The sequence below is a fragment of the Seriola lalandi genome, unplaced genomic scaffold, assembly GCF_002814215.2.
Source record: "Seriola lalandi dorsalis isolate HSWRI2012SDOR001 ecotype SW California unplaced genomic scaffold, Sedor1 jcf7180002054599, whole genome shotgun sequence".
In the NCBI taxonomy this organism is placed as follows: Eukaryota; Metazoa; Chordata; class Actinopteri; order Carangiformes; family Carangidae; genus Seriola; species Seriola lalandi.
Window position 1 is genome coordinate 246241 of NW_019525152.1, and position 16684 is coordinate 262924.

General features: G+C 42.5%; 1 protein-coding gene across 2 annotated transcripts in view; it reads left to right on the top strand.

Annotated features, from left to right (window-relative positions):
- Nucleotides 1-16684, top strand: part of LOC111664695 (ankyrin repeat- and BTB/POZ domain-containing protein 3-A) — a 160596-nt gene that overhangs the window by 128985 nt on the left and 14927 nt on the right. For both annotated transcript variants that reach the window (XM_087177405.1, XM_023419394.2), the window contains exons 3-6: nucleotides 3511-3748; nucleotides 9707-9859; nucleotides 11183-11348; nucleotides 14770-14859. In XM_087177405.1, coding sequence (XP_087033531.1) covers nucleotides 3511-3748; nucleotides 9707-9859; nucleotides 11183-11348; nucleotides 14770-14859 — 647 coding nt within the window. The remainder of the gene's footprint in view (nucleotides 1-3510; nucleotides 3749-9706; nucleotides 9860-11182; nucleotides 11349-14769; nucleotides 14860-16684) is intronic.

Consider the following 16684-nt stretch of genomic DNA (forward strand, 5'->3'; position numbering starts at 1 on the left):
GGTGTTTCTTAATGTAAATGCATATTTCAGTCCCTTTTTTTTTTTTAGTTTTGTCTCCTTAATCTTTATTAATGTCTCACTCTTCCTCTTAACATTCAGGCCAGTAGCACACTGCATAAGCACACACTGAGTAGCACGGGGACTTCCTGAGTATCTGGAGTGGAAAGGTTTTCTATGCTCAGTTTATTTCACCTGCTTGAGGTTTCAAGCTAAATGCGACTGAGCACCAGACATGCATAGCAAACAGAGTGTGCAAGCTGCAGAGTGTAGCACAGTCTTGAATCATATGTATACGAGCACCTCTGTAGAGCGACAAGTAATGATTGCTGTATTTAATGATTTCTATATTGATTTTTTTTATAAAGTTAGAAATGAATGAAAATGCACGTTTCCTAGAGCCCAAGGTTGTGTGTGGTCAGCAGTTCAAACCCTGAAGGTTGTATAATCTACAATTGTATTAACCAGAGAAAATCAATAAATCTCCACATTTGAGAAGTTGGACCAAGGCAGTGTTTAGCATTGTTGTTGCTAAATGACTTACATGATTTACAAATTATCAAAACTTTTAATTCATTTTAACAAGCAAGCGTTTTCTTGTACTTGTGGTTGTAGAAAGAAACACATTGTATAAATCCAACAGATTACACAACAAAATACATCTGTACTTCTGTATCTGCGAATTAATAGTAATGGGTCGGGTTTGGTTCAGTTTAGGCACAAACACGACTTTATTAAAGGAGCTATTTGTAAGTTTTGCTATTGCTACATAGCTAACGTTAGCATTAGCAGCTGTTTACTTACCAGTCTAGAAGAAACGTTGTGAGTTCAGCATTAAAAACGTCATTCCTTTACTCACCAACAGCTGTTTCCAGTGGTGGAAAGCAACAGCAATGTTAAGTCTAGTCTCTATCACGTCTTCTCTTCTACTGAAGTTAGCATGCTAACCAGCTAGCCCTCGTCACTGTAGCCTCCAATCCGCCCTGAAGACTCGGCGCTGCTCAGAGGGCGTATTATAACCTCTTGTCTTGTAAACGCAACAATGGCTGAAGCTCAAGTAGCTCTTACAAATAGCCTCTTTAAGGTTGGGAAGCAATTTAATTTAATTTTAATTTAATTTAATTGTCGTAACAGTTAAAAAAAAACAAAAACAATGTTGACTGTCAGTAGGAAACAGGAAACTCCCGTTGCAGACTTTATCACACGTTACACAAACCTTAAACAAACTGGTGTTAAGTTGGATTTATAGTTGTGCACAGAGATACCACATGGTGACCTTAAGATCTTGAACCTGTTGACCACGGCTGCTTGAGTTTCTAACGCCGGTGGAGACTGTCGATAGTGACAACGGCGTTACTCGGTAGTGTTTTCCTTTTTCAGTAACACACAATCAACAAAGCCATTCTTCTGCTCACTGCACTTGATCACAGTAAATAAAAAAGGTAAACACAGAGCTTGAATGGCATTAGTCTCCTCTTCAGGTTTAAGACGAGGCGAAATAGGAATTAGTTGTAGCACATGCGTCACTGTATTTTGCAAAGTAAATGAAAGAATGTAAACACATTCTAGTGTGTTGAATATAATTAAAGCACAACAAACACACACCGTACATCTGTCTGGTTCTGTCAGAGGGTGAAATCCAACGCTGAACCAAATTTACACTGTAGATATTTAATGGCAGGACTCCAGTTAACCATTTGTGTTAAGTATAAATCCATGGTACACTAATCATGATTTCTGCATCTAACTCCTTGAACTTAGTGACCATTTATAATTATGTTAGTTTAACATGTCGCACCAGGACAGAGGTAGCCTGATCCCGCCGTGTGTCTTCAATCACTTCAACACAGTCGTGGAAACGGGGCTTGATTCACTTAATTATATATTGATGTGTTTAATTCTTTCTCAGTAAGTGTCTATGAGGCTCCCTGGAGCCGGAGTGCAAACTGTGCCGAGAGCAGCGTGCTCTGTTTACGTCTGACTGCCTGTGAACTCTGTCAGGGGTCTTTAGTCTGACAGATGGAGAACCCTGGGCTTAGACTCACCGTGTCATTCTGTCTAAGGAATGAGGTTTCAAGACGGGCCAACTTGACTCACACTGGGTATTTTTGGAACAAACAATCAAACAAGATCAGGGAGAGAATCTGTGTGTGTGTGTGTGTGTGTGTGTGTGTGTGTGTGTGTGTGTGTGTGTGTGTGTGTGTGTGTGTTGCTGCAGATCACAGCTTCATATTTTCAAACACACACACACACACAGGCGGTGGTGTAGTCTGTTTCCCATGCGTCAGACTCTGTGTCCATGTCCGTCTACAAACCCCCAGCGTTCCAGTAAACCAAGTAAATAATTAGATCAATAAGGGGTATTAATTTTTTCAGAGGAATCCACCCTGCAGGCTCGCACTGCAGTATTTTCCCCTCTCAGAGCAACATCGTTATTCTTAAACATATCACTAATGACCCGATCGATAAGCTGCCGTGAAGCTGCCAAAATCCTAAATCAGAGAATTATGACTTTCCCAACGTCAGCGCTGAATATCTGCCGGTGTTGTAGAGACGTATTGAATTTCAGAAGTTGAAATTCAAACCTCCTCCGGAGTGCAAAAACTATTAGGATTGTAAAAATTTCTTTAGACTTTCATTTTTCTGCTGTTCTTGCTGTGACAAGGCGCAGCTTTGAATAGTTTCATAGTAAGAGCAGTGAACCACATTTATCAAGGAAGAAGCAGAAAATGTTGCTGAGAAAAAAAGGTTGACTTTATCTCTGTGGCTTGTGTAGTTTTCACAGAAAACTGTACAGTTTGTGTGTGTGTGTGTGTGTGTGTGTGTGTGTGTGTGTGTGTGTGTGTGTGTGTTATTGTAGCTGTTGGCACTACATTTCTAAACCTGACTGTTCCAGAGGCAAAAACCAAGTCTTTGTAAAAAGATTTTTGTCCCTACAAATTGATTAAAGGATGATTCTCCTACAGTAACAATTATCATGGCAGGAAGCTCACAAGGTTTAAAATGCTTTCCACATTCATTTGACATTTAGCACACACACACACACACACACACACACACACACACACACACTGACACTGATATTGTAGTTTCACTGTGACTTAGTAGTTGGTCGCGTAAGAAAATGGAAGAGACAACAACGAGAGAAAAATAAGAGCTAAAGATAAAAGTGACAACAGAATAAGAGCTCACACTTCTATATGATTTAATTTCAAGGCAGCATTTTCCCACTCGGCAAGGAGTGTGTGGGCATATGTGTATGACTAAATGTACGATGAATCAGAGGGTGTGTGAATGAAGCAGTGCGTCTCTACATCATCATAAAAGTGCTGTGAGTACTCATGTGTCAAATGAATGGTGTAGGAAATGGATCTGAGTTTTGAGAGTAATGCGTAGGACTTTGTTATTAAGACTAGCATTTCATGTGTAATGAATTTCTCCTTGTGTCACTCTGTATGAGTAGCATATCATGTGCTGTTCTCATATGTAAAAAAATAAATAAATATCTTCCAGGTGATTTGGTGTCCAGGGCCATGCACCACCTGCAGCCGCTGCACATCAAAAACCCCAGCAACGGGACTCCGGTCCACCAGAAGACCAACGCCACCACCCCCACCCCCACCACCACGACCACCACGGTGCACTGGGAGCCCGAGGCCCTCTACACCCTGTGTTACTTCATGCACTGCCCACAGATGGAATGGGAGAACCCAAACGTTGAGCCGTCCAAAGTCACCTTACAGACTGAGAGGTGAGTCCGACAGTAACCCAGGAAGTGATGACGCTTGTTTTTACATCTGATTATTTTGTTTCCTTCAGTCGTACTTAAGAGTTTTTCTCATAGAGACAATCTGTCACCAATAAGAGCAGAAACTATGGTGTCCTTGAATGTTCAACACAGTGTAAAAAGCCACAACACAAATACAAAAGCAACTACACAAATGCTAAAGTCACAACACAAATATAAAAACCACAACATACAACGTACAAAAGCAGCAACACCTGTGCAAAAGTGGCTTTTGCATTGGTGTTGTTGCTTTTGCATTTGTATTGTGGCTTTTGCATTTGTGTTGTTGCTTTTGTATTTGTGTTGTTGCTTTTGTATTTGTGCTGTGGCTTTTTACACTGTGTTGACCTGCCTGGTAAAAAGCTGAGAGAAAGTATTTTTTGAACAAAGTAGTTTAGTGAAGGACATTAGTTGAATCTGGAGCCCAGCGATGAAGCCAGTGAGGGATTTTACCAGTTTGCATCACTTCTTCTCACAGAGCTGCTCAGAAATAATCTTGATGGTCAAGTTCAAACTCAGAAGGTGGAAAGAAAATTCGTGAATGGAGGCTCCTGCGTGGGATGGTCTGGCCTTGAAGAGACCAACACTATTAATGCATTCAGCAAGTTAATCTAACAAGTCAATAAATGTCAGATTTATCTCCAGAAATTTACCTTCCAACAGCCGATGAGGTGTAGAAACAAGTGGTGCACAAGGTTAACGATAATTATATGTGTGTAAGTTCCACAGAGCTCACGAGAAGAATCTGTGCCTTTTATTTCTGGTTTTCATTATTTCCATTTATTTAGCAGGGAGTGATACAATAATCTGAACAATATGACAAAGTAACATGATATTACATGAATTATATATATGGTTGTAAATAATGAAATCAGTCAAAAGAAAACTGCATTTTTTGAAGGTTTTGAGCTGGAACAGGCTCTGGTGTCCGCTCATAATGTATTCATCTTGAAATTCAGACTTTGGAGGGCGTCCCTGAACTAGTACAAAGGAAATGAGCCAAAACTTCTTGACAAGAGCTCCTTCTTCACCATTCACTTTAGTCAATTAGCGAGTTTGCACTCAATGATATGCGGCCCTCTGCCTCCACTTATCGAGCTATAAATCAAGAAGTAAGATGATTTCTGTGTCTGACAAATGTTTGTGTAAGTTAAAATCCAATCTCCCAAAATGTCCATCGCCCACATTTCTGGCACTCCTCACACACCGTAAAAACGCTACGTCGAGCCGGCACGACTTCCAAACGCTCTCCATCTTGATATGCAGACACATACATCCTCTCAAACTGCAGCTGTCAGTTCGTGGGCACGCTACAGCGAGAATATTTTGTAAAGTGTTGTTAAAGGTTTGTACAGACATTCCTACTTTTCTTGCACGAGTTTTTCGCCCCACAAGCGATCCGGTAAGATGCTGCGTGGGCTGGTCATCGCTGACACCTCCCCAGGCGTTTAGCAGATTGATGGGAACCAGAGGGACTTCACTCGGATGGACGGATGGACAGATATTCCAACATCTTTCCTCCGCTCTTAAGAGATAAAACTCCATCTTGACCACCCTGGGGAGCAAGAGGAATGTCAGGCGGAGTGACATGTCAGCAGGCTCTCGGGCCCCCGCAGAGAAAATTCTCTATTTAGTATTCTGCTGAAAGGTTGAAGACGAGTGGAAAAGGGCCTGAATAACACAGTGGGATAAGAAGGAGACAGACTATGAGTAAATGAGGTAAAGTAATCTTTTGGGGTTGTTTTGCGAAGCCTCAGATAAGCCTCTGTTAGGTGAAAACTTATTGAAGGGAAGTAAATTGCCGAAATGACTTTTACATCTGAGTTTTGAATGTCAACATGAAGTTAAATTACCCAGAGAAGAAGAAAACCAGTTAATCACTCCAATCTTTGAAGTCTGTAAGAAATATGAAGACTATTATATTCAGCATTTGGTCCCAGACGTTGACTCGAAAGGAGGAATTGTTACACTGGCAGGTCTCTGGGTGTTGGTTGTCGCTGCAGGCCTGCCGTCTGCATCGATGGACAACAACATCACCCTCAGCGTTTTCATTCAGGAACGTGGGGCGCCATCTTTTTTCAAACCTCCACTGTAAATATGCCTTTCAGGAAGCAGACAGTTAAAGCACAAGCTCTGGGAAAAGGGAGGACAGTCCAGGAGTTCAAATTCCCTGGCAGACTGTAGGTGTAAAGACAAAGATAGCTCTGCTCGTGGCATGAGCAACTGATGCACACAGAGTGTAGACTTGTCAAACACAGAGCGTCGATATCTAAAAGCTGCTGCTCTGATTAAACATGCGCTCGCAGCAAATTTGCAGAAGGACCAGGCAGCTGCATACACAGTAAACATAACGGCCCCTAATGGTCTCTCTCAGTTGGGTTCTGCTTGGTTCTGCCCCCCCCCCCCCAGTGCATCCTGAGGTTTTTCCTTGCCACTGTCACCAAGTGTGATATCGTAAAGAATACAGTCTAGACCTGCTCTATATGAAAAATGCCCTGAGATAACCTCTCTTATGATTTGCTGCTATATAAATAAAACTGACTTGACTTCTGTTTGAAATAATTTTTTGGAGAAATTATCTTTGCCGGCGGGTCATGAGGGAGAAGAAGCTCTGCAGGGGATCGTTACTGACGGATTTGTAATATAATTATCCGACTATAACGTGAAATTAGCCCATTTAATTTAATGTTTTAAAGTTTTCTGATGTGCATCCGAGGCTACTTCATGGTTTCAAAGGAAAATAGTTTTATTATCATCTCAATTGGGATCGGCTGAGTCAGAATAACCCGTAACTCTACCATTATGTCTCTTGAAGAATAAGTACAAATGTTGTATGTGAATCACTGAGTCCATAAAAAGGCTGTATTCACTAACTGCAAATGAGGGGGAAAAAAAAAATTTTCATATCTGCCTAATGAGAACCTCCTGAAAAGAGTTTTTGAAGCGAGTCCTGTCTGCCAACGACCTGCTTTAAGGGACAGACGCTACAGAAAGCTCATGTTGGACGTGTCCCAAGGTTGTTCTCTTTGTCATTAGTTCACTAATGTGGAGTAGAGAAAGAGCCGTGTCTATGAGCCCGAGAGGATAATTATTATGAACGAGCAGGATTTACTGAGGGCGCTCTGCCAGCGGACGGACTCATGAAAATCATTCACATCTACGAACTTTATCCCGTCCAGGAGAACAGTGTGTGTCTGTGCGTCTGTGCGTCCGGAAACGTTTCACAGTGAAGAATCAACAACTTAATGAAGCAGTTAATCGATAGAGGAAATAAATCTGTTATCGATGATTGTTTTCATTTGTAAACATAAAGAAGTAGGTGACTCATGCTGCGAATGTAAATTACTGTAAAACATAGTGACATGTGAAAAATGTCTTTGCTCAGTCCCATTTTCATGCAGGAAATATTAAAGTTTTCATTAGGTTTTTATTTATATATGTGGCGAGTTGTTGACATCACAAAAATCAAATTAAAGAATAAAGAATACCACAATAAATAACATTTTGTGGGATCCTTTTAGTATTTCCAATAAGTAGATTGACAGTCGCAGACAGTAAATGACAGTTGGCGCATATTTAAAATGTTATATGTTCCCATCCTTCGTTAGTGCAATTTTTTTTTTTCCATTTCATATTGTGTTGTGCTACTTTATGGTTTGTCGTAATTATTTCTTCTAAAAGAAATTGGCTTTGTGATTTTGTTTTATTAAAACTCAAAGCTCAAAGTAGTTCTCAAGCTTTAAATACAAACATTTTACCAAACAGAATTATTGGATTTGTTATATGGACAGTTTTATACTTGAGACAGCTGAATATAATAAGAGCATTATTGCTGGGTTTTTTCTTTCCTCCACATTGTGGTATGAAGTTACTGTGACTGAGCGAAAATCCGAGAGCACCGACAACTTGCTCAGCATTTCACTCCGAGAGGTTTCTCATAAACCTTGTTCCAAGATAAAATAGTCACCTTGCACTTATGATAAATACCTGACTAATATTTTTTTTCCCCAGGGTTTTGGCAGTTAGAGCTCAGTCCGCCCCAGTGGAGCTCGGTGAGCTGATTGCTGGGCGATGTGAGACTTTGTAATCTCATCCTCTGAGGATGGAATAAGCCACTGCACAGCGGGACTGAGGCGTCGCATCATAATGCGGTTTCAGAGTGGTTCAGGTTGAACAAGTGCAGATGTTGTGCCGTCGACGGGCGCCGGATGTAGCGACAGTTCATTGGAATATTTAATTTAACTGTTAAAGTTGTCAAAAACAGCTGCTGATCACACCTTATCTATACTAAATGATCGTTCACTAAACTCCTCCCACAAACAGCAATTACCCAATCATAGCTTGTCAGCTCCGAGGCCCAGCTGGTCTTTTCTCAACAGCCACAGTATTTCTCCACTGTATGGAAACAAGTCCTGGATGCTATTAGAGTTTAGGCTAATGTTAGCAGCTCTGCACACAGTCTATTCTCCAGCAGCCCCAGTCACAGTTACAGGAAGTTATGTTTGCCGAACACGTGACTTAGTCTTAATCCTGAAGTGCTCCTCCTTCACTTCTACATCATCTACAATGGACGAGGATGTTGACTTTCTGCCCGGGACACGAAGCCTCAGCCTCAGCCGTAAGAAAAAACCACGAGAGAAACATCCAGGAGTCAAGGACGCGGCGTTTTCAACCAATTTTTAAAGCTGTAGCTGCAGCTGCCAAAGACAACACTCGCTGCAGCTGTCAAACTCAGCAGCAACAGAGTAGAAAAGAAAAGGCTGCTTTTGTCCTCCTTTATCTGAAATCAAGAACGCATTCTTTCAACGGTTACTGGATTTGAAGTGGTAATCTGCCACTGCCATCGTTGTAAACTGCATCATGTGCTGTGTGAGAACAGAGAGCTTGCCTCATTTAACGCTCAGTTAAGTGTAAAAGGATGGGGGCGCCTCAGTACCTTACCTGGTTAGCTGCACACCATTAAGGCCGGGTTTGAATCCAGCTCTCTCTCTCTCTCACTGTCACTATCACAATAAAGGCGAAATGCCTAAAAATAACTTTAAAAAATACATATACGTGGATGGAAGGACATTAAAGGAATCGATGGACATTTTGGGAAACACTTTTATTCACTTTCTCGCCGAGAGTTCGATGAGAAGATTGATTTAATCCCGCTCTTGTGACTGTGCATGAAGTACAGAGCTGGCGCCAGGCAATAATTAGCTTGCAAGTTATAATAAAATATATATAGCTGTTAATTAAGTCTCAAGTCTGTTTTATTTTATATGGTAATATAAAGATATTTAAGGGGTTAAACGTCTGCAGGCCTGTACACGGCCGTGCACTGTGCCCACACACACACACCACCACCTGAACTTTAACACTCGAACGCCTGCAGGTTCCCTCTCGGCTAAATTTAAAATCAATTCATCAGAGGCTTTTAGACATAATTATAGCAGTTTATAAGGCATGACCCACAGTGGACCTGCGACATGTCCCATGTTGGCTCGGTGGAGTGTTGCTAGGTGTGTAATGATGGGAAGGAGCTCTGTTGGATAGGTACGCTGGCACACACACACACACACACACATACATACACACACACTAGTCCTAGAAAGAAATGATGAAATATGAACATGTCAGCCAGGCAAAGACCCATTACTGATTTTGATTAAAGGAGGTAATAACAGCATTTAGGGAGGTTTCAGCATCTAGATCTCTTCCTGTTCTGGACTGTCTGAGTCCTAAATTATGAATACTGATGTGGTGTAGCTGTCTTTTGAGTCATCTGTAAGGGCATCTTTAATTAGAAAGTTTGTGGCTATCAATGTTGGACCACAGTCTATATTAAGTGATTTTATTTGAAAGGTGAATAGAGCACACACTGTGAAACCCGTTTTACCTGGAGAAAACCTAATCTGACGCGTGCGTTATCCTCTGCAGGCCGTTCCTGGTACTGCCTCCGCTGATGGAGTGGATCCGGGTGGCGGTCGCGCACACTGAGCATCGACGAAGCTTCTCCGTGGACAGCGACGACGTGAGGCAGGCCGCCAGGCTGCTGCTCCCCGGCGTGGACTGCGAACCACGACAAATAAAGTAAGATTATGATTCTCATAACGTGGTCGTAGGGCAACAACCCAGCTGCTTGTGGAGGTAGAAATAACCTCACTGCTTTAGCTGCACCCCAGTGAATGACACCGAACTGTAACTGTGGGGAGGGATTCAGGTTTGTGACACCTGTATTGCAAGAAAATACCAAGTGAGAATATCAGCCACAGTCTTTCTTGGTTCTGGAAGTGTTGCATCACCAATAAACTTTTGCCCGTGAGCCCATTATCTCAGAAATATCCCAGCGGTCACACAACAGGTCCAACTACTGTATGCACACATCCTCAGGAAAGTTATGATGTGCACCTATAAATCTAGCCCTCTTTTTTTGACTAGAAATAATTATAACATGCTTGTTATAAAAGCAAGATATCCAAACTGTCATCATAACAGAGAGCAGATGAGACTGAGGTCCCATATGTTACACTTCTCCTGTGTTTTATTTTGAAGTGTTGATCCATAAGAAGATATATTTTCATCTCAGTGTAGTTTTACATCTCCTCTCTCCGGCTTCTCTCTGGAGCTCTAGCAACAACAGGTCAGTGAGCCAATCAGAAGAGAGGAGGCTCTGAGCCTCTCTTCTGATTTTAAAGCTCAGTGTCTGAATACAGGCTGTGTGCATTCCTCTGTGGACTGAGGCTTTGATACTTTCACAGTATTAATATAGAAGCTAGAGCTGCTTTATAATCAAACAACACATGGACATCTACCTTTAGACTGTGTGAGACCTTTGAGGCTGAGTCCTCGCCACAGTGGCTGGGGTTTAAATCCAGCCCTTTACTGCATGTCCTCCCCTCCCTCTCTCCTGCCTTCCCTGTCTCTCTCCACTCTCTCTGCCAAAAGAAATTAAAATTCAGCACATAACTAACAAGACATTGACAAACATCATGAAGAGGTTCCTCTGTGACCCCGTGGAAACTTCAGCAGTGACAGCTGTTCTCAGCATGGATTAACAGGCTTTTCAGGGAGACGTGAATGAGTAATAATGAGTCATAGCAGAAGCTTTACCTGGAGAAAAGCTACTTTAGGAAATGAGGAAAGTAGAGAACAAGAAGCACGCAAAGGAAAATGATATGTTAACAAATGCAAACTCTAGTGAAATGACTTTGTGAGCAAACAGTTCAATTTTTTTTTTATATGAACCATTCATTTTATGACACCAGGAGTTTAAGTTGCGAAAAAGCAGAGCGGCAGTCGTTTTGTGTTTCCTCCGGTGTGCGGCGGAGATGTATACCCACGGATCGACAAAATCCATTTCTGAGATAAGCCCCCACCTAATCACAGTAATGGATCTGTTTATTCCGTCTGCAGAGCGGAGGATTGCTTCTGTGCCACCCGAAAGCTGGACGCAGCCTCCACGGAGGCCAAGTTCCTGCAGGATCTGGGCTTCAGGATGCTCAACTGCGGACGGACGGACCTGGTCAAGCAGGCCGTGAACCTGCTGGGGCCTGATGGCATCAACAGCATGAGCGAGCAGGTCTGGCACTTAACACACACACTCCTACACGTATGCACAGCGTTGACATCACACACCTACACTGGCATAGTGGAGAGCGATGAGCAATGAATTGTGATTTTCTAACCAGTATTACCTGGCAACCCGTCCCAGTTCTCACACATGCTGGGCACAGACTGCTCCCTGTGAGTAATGCAATGTGCTACATTCTTGTGCCATGATGCAACTTTTCAAAATTCACATTATTTAGACTGGATCAAAATCAGGCTGCAGCAAATGATTCTTTTCATTACTGATTGATAAACAGATTTAATTTTAAATGGATAAAACTCAATAAAAGACGGTGACAGAGCGAAGCCCTTCTCGCCCTGGTCACTCAGTTTGGCTGAACGAGTCCTGATGGTTCCAGACCTTTTCCATTTCAGGATTATTGAGGTCACCGTGCTCCTGGAAACACTCAAAGCTTTAGAAATGGTTTTATACCCTTTGCCCCAATCTGTGGGCCAACACAATTTCATCACAAAGCTCTACAGAGAGTTTCTAGGACTTCAGGGTTTTTGTTCTGACTCGCAGTGTGGATTGTTAGACCTTCTATCCAAAGGTGTCCCGTCAGTTCATTTTGCCACGGGTGGACTACAGTCGAGATCTAGACTCATCTCAGGGATAATAAAAGCAAACAGCAAAAGGGTCTGAATACTTCTGCGAATACACACGTTTGCAAAAAACGTCTAAAAGATCGTAGATTGACGTTAATCCACATACAGATATAAAGAGACTGACAGTAGCTTTGCATTATAACTCCACTGTTCATCCAAAAGATGAGGGAGGAAAAGAATGATCTCGTCATACTGCAGCACTTTTCCCGGCCTTGAGCTTTGATGGGTTTTGCTTTGACCGTCGGGTCGATATCTCGGCTTTACTGCATCCAAGTGTTAATGTCATTTGGGAATTTCTAAATTCCCCTGTCAGTGGAGATATCGGTTGTTCCTTGCACTAAGTGGAAGTTAATAGTGCAATCTGATTTTCCATGGTCAGAAAGCTGTGCCTGATTAAGTTCAATTAAGAAACTTTTAGCAGGTTTCCACTCAGGGTTTGTGTTTGTACTTAAGCCCCTTTTTTGAGTTTGTTTCTAACGTAAGATTTGTCTTTTAAAAAACACTGACTCTGATTTCTAGCAGGTTGATTCATGCCACATTCAGTCAGATCGTTCAACTGGAAGAGACCTGAGTTCCCTTTCGGTATTTGCACGTCCTTATCAGTATAACAAATTGTATTGACACTTTTCCTCCTCACTCCTCACATAAATATGTCGCCGTGGTGACACACAGGCTTTTACTCCCTTTGTAAAAGTCTAAATGGTGCAGGGGACCAGACAGCGTTACAGGAGCGATAAAGTGAAATCTGCTGTCTGTCATCACGGCTGAGAGGCATTTGAACTCATCGTGATGATCATCGGGGTCAGTCATCTATCGCCCTGCAGCCGTCTGCTGATTAAGTAGATCGGCGTCCAGGAAATGTTTAAGGATGAATCACCACAAAGGGATGTGAGCCCTCAACATAAAGTGCTGTGCTGTGTTACGAGCCGGTCGTAAAAAAGGCCTCTGTTGAACATAACGGCTCAGATCAGGCATATGATTGAAGTCTGTTTTATGGAAATCTCGTCCAAAAAAACACACTGGAAAACATTCTCCGCTTTAGTCCGGACCGCCTGGTGCACGGGACGCTCGCTTTACATTAAAGTTCTTTCGTTATTTCATTTCCTCTTTGCAATAACACTTGAGTGAAGCTTGGCCACGCCGCTCGGAGCGTAATGTGTGTGGGCTCGTCAGGCTCAAGAGAGTGCTCGGTGCATATGGTGGCATGCAGAGATATATGATGTTACGGGAGGAGTTTTGCAGCTCGCCTCTGTTGTCGCTCTCGTCGGTTATTTTGAGAAAATTAGAACTTGAGAGCAAACCGCTGGAAAAGCCTCTGATTGACAGGATGGGCTGCATGTTATGTAGGAATACCGAGTTTATTCGAGTGCAATCCTTTAGGCACGGAGCTGATTAGTGAACTTATATCTTCCACATATGGCACTTCAGAGGTTCCTTATGACAGAATGGTGATTTAAAGAACATTACGTAAAGAGAGACTCGGGGACTAAATGTATTTGCGTTGGTTTCCCCCGTTGAAGTAATGAGCACAGCTGCTGGTGAGCTCCTTATAGAACGGCTAATGGGCTCCTCAGGGCTTTGCTGATAGCACACAAATCCATGTTCACATTTCTTATGGTATGGTTAACAGAAATGACCAAAGCGTGAGCCCTCACAATGTAATGTCATGGGTGTTTGTTCGGTACGATAATGAATAGACGTGATAGATAGAGAATAGTAATTTGTTTCTCAACACAACAAGCGTCCGATCATGAGTCTTTCTAAAGCTGCAATAAAACCGTCAGATGTGTATTTTGTATTACTAGCTGTACAATAATTGTCTTATTATTTATATGATTGAATTCAACCCTTTTAGATAGATAATCAGTAAATCTAAAGAACTCAAAAGCCACAGTCTTTCATGTGTTTTAGTTTTTTCTCCAGAACAGTTAAAGTCCCAGAATCCATTAGGCCACAGGACCGCCAGTCCATCGCAGAGCTACCGCACATGCCCTCACATTCACACCACTTAGATGCTGAGGGGAGTTAAGAGTTTAAAGTCCACCGAGCCTGGGTGTGTTTGGACCGTGGGAGGAAAGTGGAGCACACACTCAAAGCACGGAGATGGATTCAGACTCCGAGGCAATACAATACGAAAAATGTATCCCTATTTCTCACCTTGACCAAATAACCCAAGGTCAAACATTAGTATCTGCTCTGCTCCGGAGATGTAGTCAGTGTGACGAGCTTTTTTGGTTTGTTTTTAGTTTATAGAAAAGTATTCAACATTTTAGAGGAAATAGTGGAAAGTACATTTCTTTACTTCTTTCATATAACAAAACAAGAAGTTTGTGATTGATAGAAAAGAGGTTCTAACTCTTTATTTTAATAGAAGGTATAGTCCCTGACAGAAAGGAGTTAGAAGTCTTTTATCCAATCTGTTCTCACTTTCTCTGTTAGAGGCCGGCAAAGGGAAACTTGAACATCAGAGACAAAACTCAATCTGAGCTTCATTGTGTAGGTGACTGGCAGGGTGATAGGCGTCCCACACACCCACCTGTCTAACTATCTCTGACAAGCAGGTCCCTCCACAAGTCCTGGTCTGTACCGGGCTGCACACAACAACCACTGTGAGAAACACTCCCATCAGGAGCGCTGCTCAGTTCATCAGGACGACACACAGGAGAAAATCTGCACATGAAAACTTTTGCGCTCTAGTGTTTTTAGAGATTGTTTCTGTCGTGTTGCGTTTTGTATATCGTATGTAATAGGAGTAACCCCCCCCCCTCCCATCCTCCCTCCTGCAGGGGATGACCCCGCTCATGTACGCCTGTGTCCGCGGCGACGAGGCCATGGTCCAGATGCTGCTCGACGCCGGAGCCGACATCAACAGCGAGGTCAGTGTCGCCCCGTAAAAAGTCTGTGAAACGCAGTAAACGTCACATTGGTTCCACATTTTTATTTTTTTTGTTTTTTGTTGATGTATCTGTCCAATATGTTCATTTGTTTCTGTGTACCAGTGAAAAAGATGAACCAGCTTTGTGTCACCCCTCTCTCCCCCCCCTCCGCCCCTTCCCCCTCTGTCTCCATTGTCTCACCTGCTCTCGGCATGCTCTCTGTTCTCCTGGCAGCTCATTACATGAAGTGCACTGATAAGAAACAACAAACAAGGACCACTCGCACAGTAACAATGATAGTTTGTCCCGGCGCTGATACGGAATAATAATCCACTGATACTCCCCCAGTGCGCGGGGCAGTTACTTCATTACATGTTACATTTTTAACACTGTAGACGTGCAGCAGCTGTTTTTCCTTTACACCACATCAAAAATGCATCGCTGTCGTACGAGAGTGTGCACTTATGTAACTCGCTCCCGCTGACTGTACGTGAAGCATGAACCTCATTGCATTTATATATTGTGTTGAAGTAAGAAAAAGTAACAGTGGAGCTATGTTGCTTTTTGTCTGCAGTGTGTGAATGTGTGTGTGTGTGTGTGTGTGTGTGTGTGTGTGTGTGTGTGTGTGTGTGTGTGCAGCTGCTTCAGTCTCAGTTGGCAACAAGAACATGCAAGAATAGAAAAAGCCTCATGGACTCTCCTCCCCCACAGTGACCTCACTGTTGACTCCTGTGGTTGCTCCGATGGTTTAGTGCTTGTGTTTAGTGCAGGTGTGTCGACTCAAAAGCAAAGTGCTACCTGAGTTTATGTGCTGATAAACTGCTCATTTCCCATGTATTTCTAATGGAGTCATGGCCATGCAGATGTTTTTATGTCTGAAATAATTTATCTAATGACTTAATTAAATAATCTATGAGCCACGATTCAATAAATGTTGTTTGTTTTCCTAAACCAATGTCTTGGTTTTGGTCTCAGGGTGATTAAATGGATACGAAAGTCAAAATATTTGTATTTTTTTAACAGATTTTCCTTTAAATCAGACTTTTTTTTTCTTGTGAAATATTTTTGCCTCGAAAGATCCTTCAAAATAAACAGCTTGAAAAGAGAAAAATCCCTCTGAGCCTTTAAGTAAAGTTAAAGCAGACGCTGCCGCACATCCCTGATTATCACTATTTAAAGCATTTTGTTAAAATGACACTCCAGAGTCTTTATGTTTGAATATATCGCAGCCAGTGACGCCGTCTGTTTGTGCTGAAACTGACTGATATTATGAAGTAATTAATAATTCATCGCCGTGAAGACAAAAAACACCAACAGTCCCAGCGTTGTTTAGCATCGCAGCTGGAATGAAACGTGACATTATATTAAACATGCGTGTGGAAGAGGCCTCCTCCGGGCGACATTTAGAAATCATTTCTTTAATTCACTCTGTGATAAAAAGCCACTGTAGAAATCGCGGAGCAGCATCGTGGCTCTTTAATTCGACTCTGCCGCCGGTTTTTCTTCATGAGTCAGCAGCGCCCGTCTCGTCAGTGTCTGTAGTCTTCGCCTGTGTTGTATTTTCTCTCCGGTTTCATTCCCTCTTTGAAATGAAATGAAACCCTATTTAGAGATGGAGCTGGGCAGATAGTACGGCGTGTGGTCACAGGGCCGTGCCCGGGCAGATATACTCAGTAACCGCGTCACGTTGACACCGACGATTCAGATGAGACGTAGAACAGAAGTGAAACTCAAGAGGGAAAAAAAATCTCCCTCTGCCATCCTGCCCTCCTTCGCTTACACTTCTCCTCCTGCATACTGCTTCTCGCTCCTCCTCCCTCCTCCC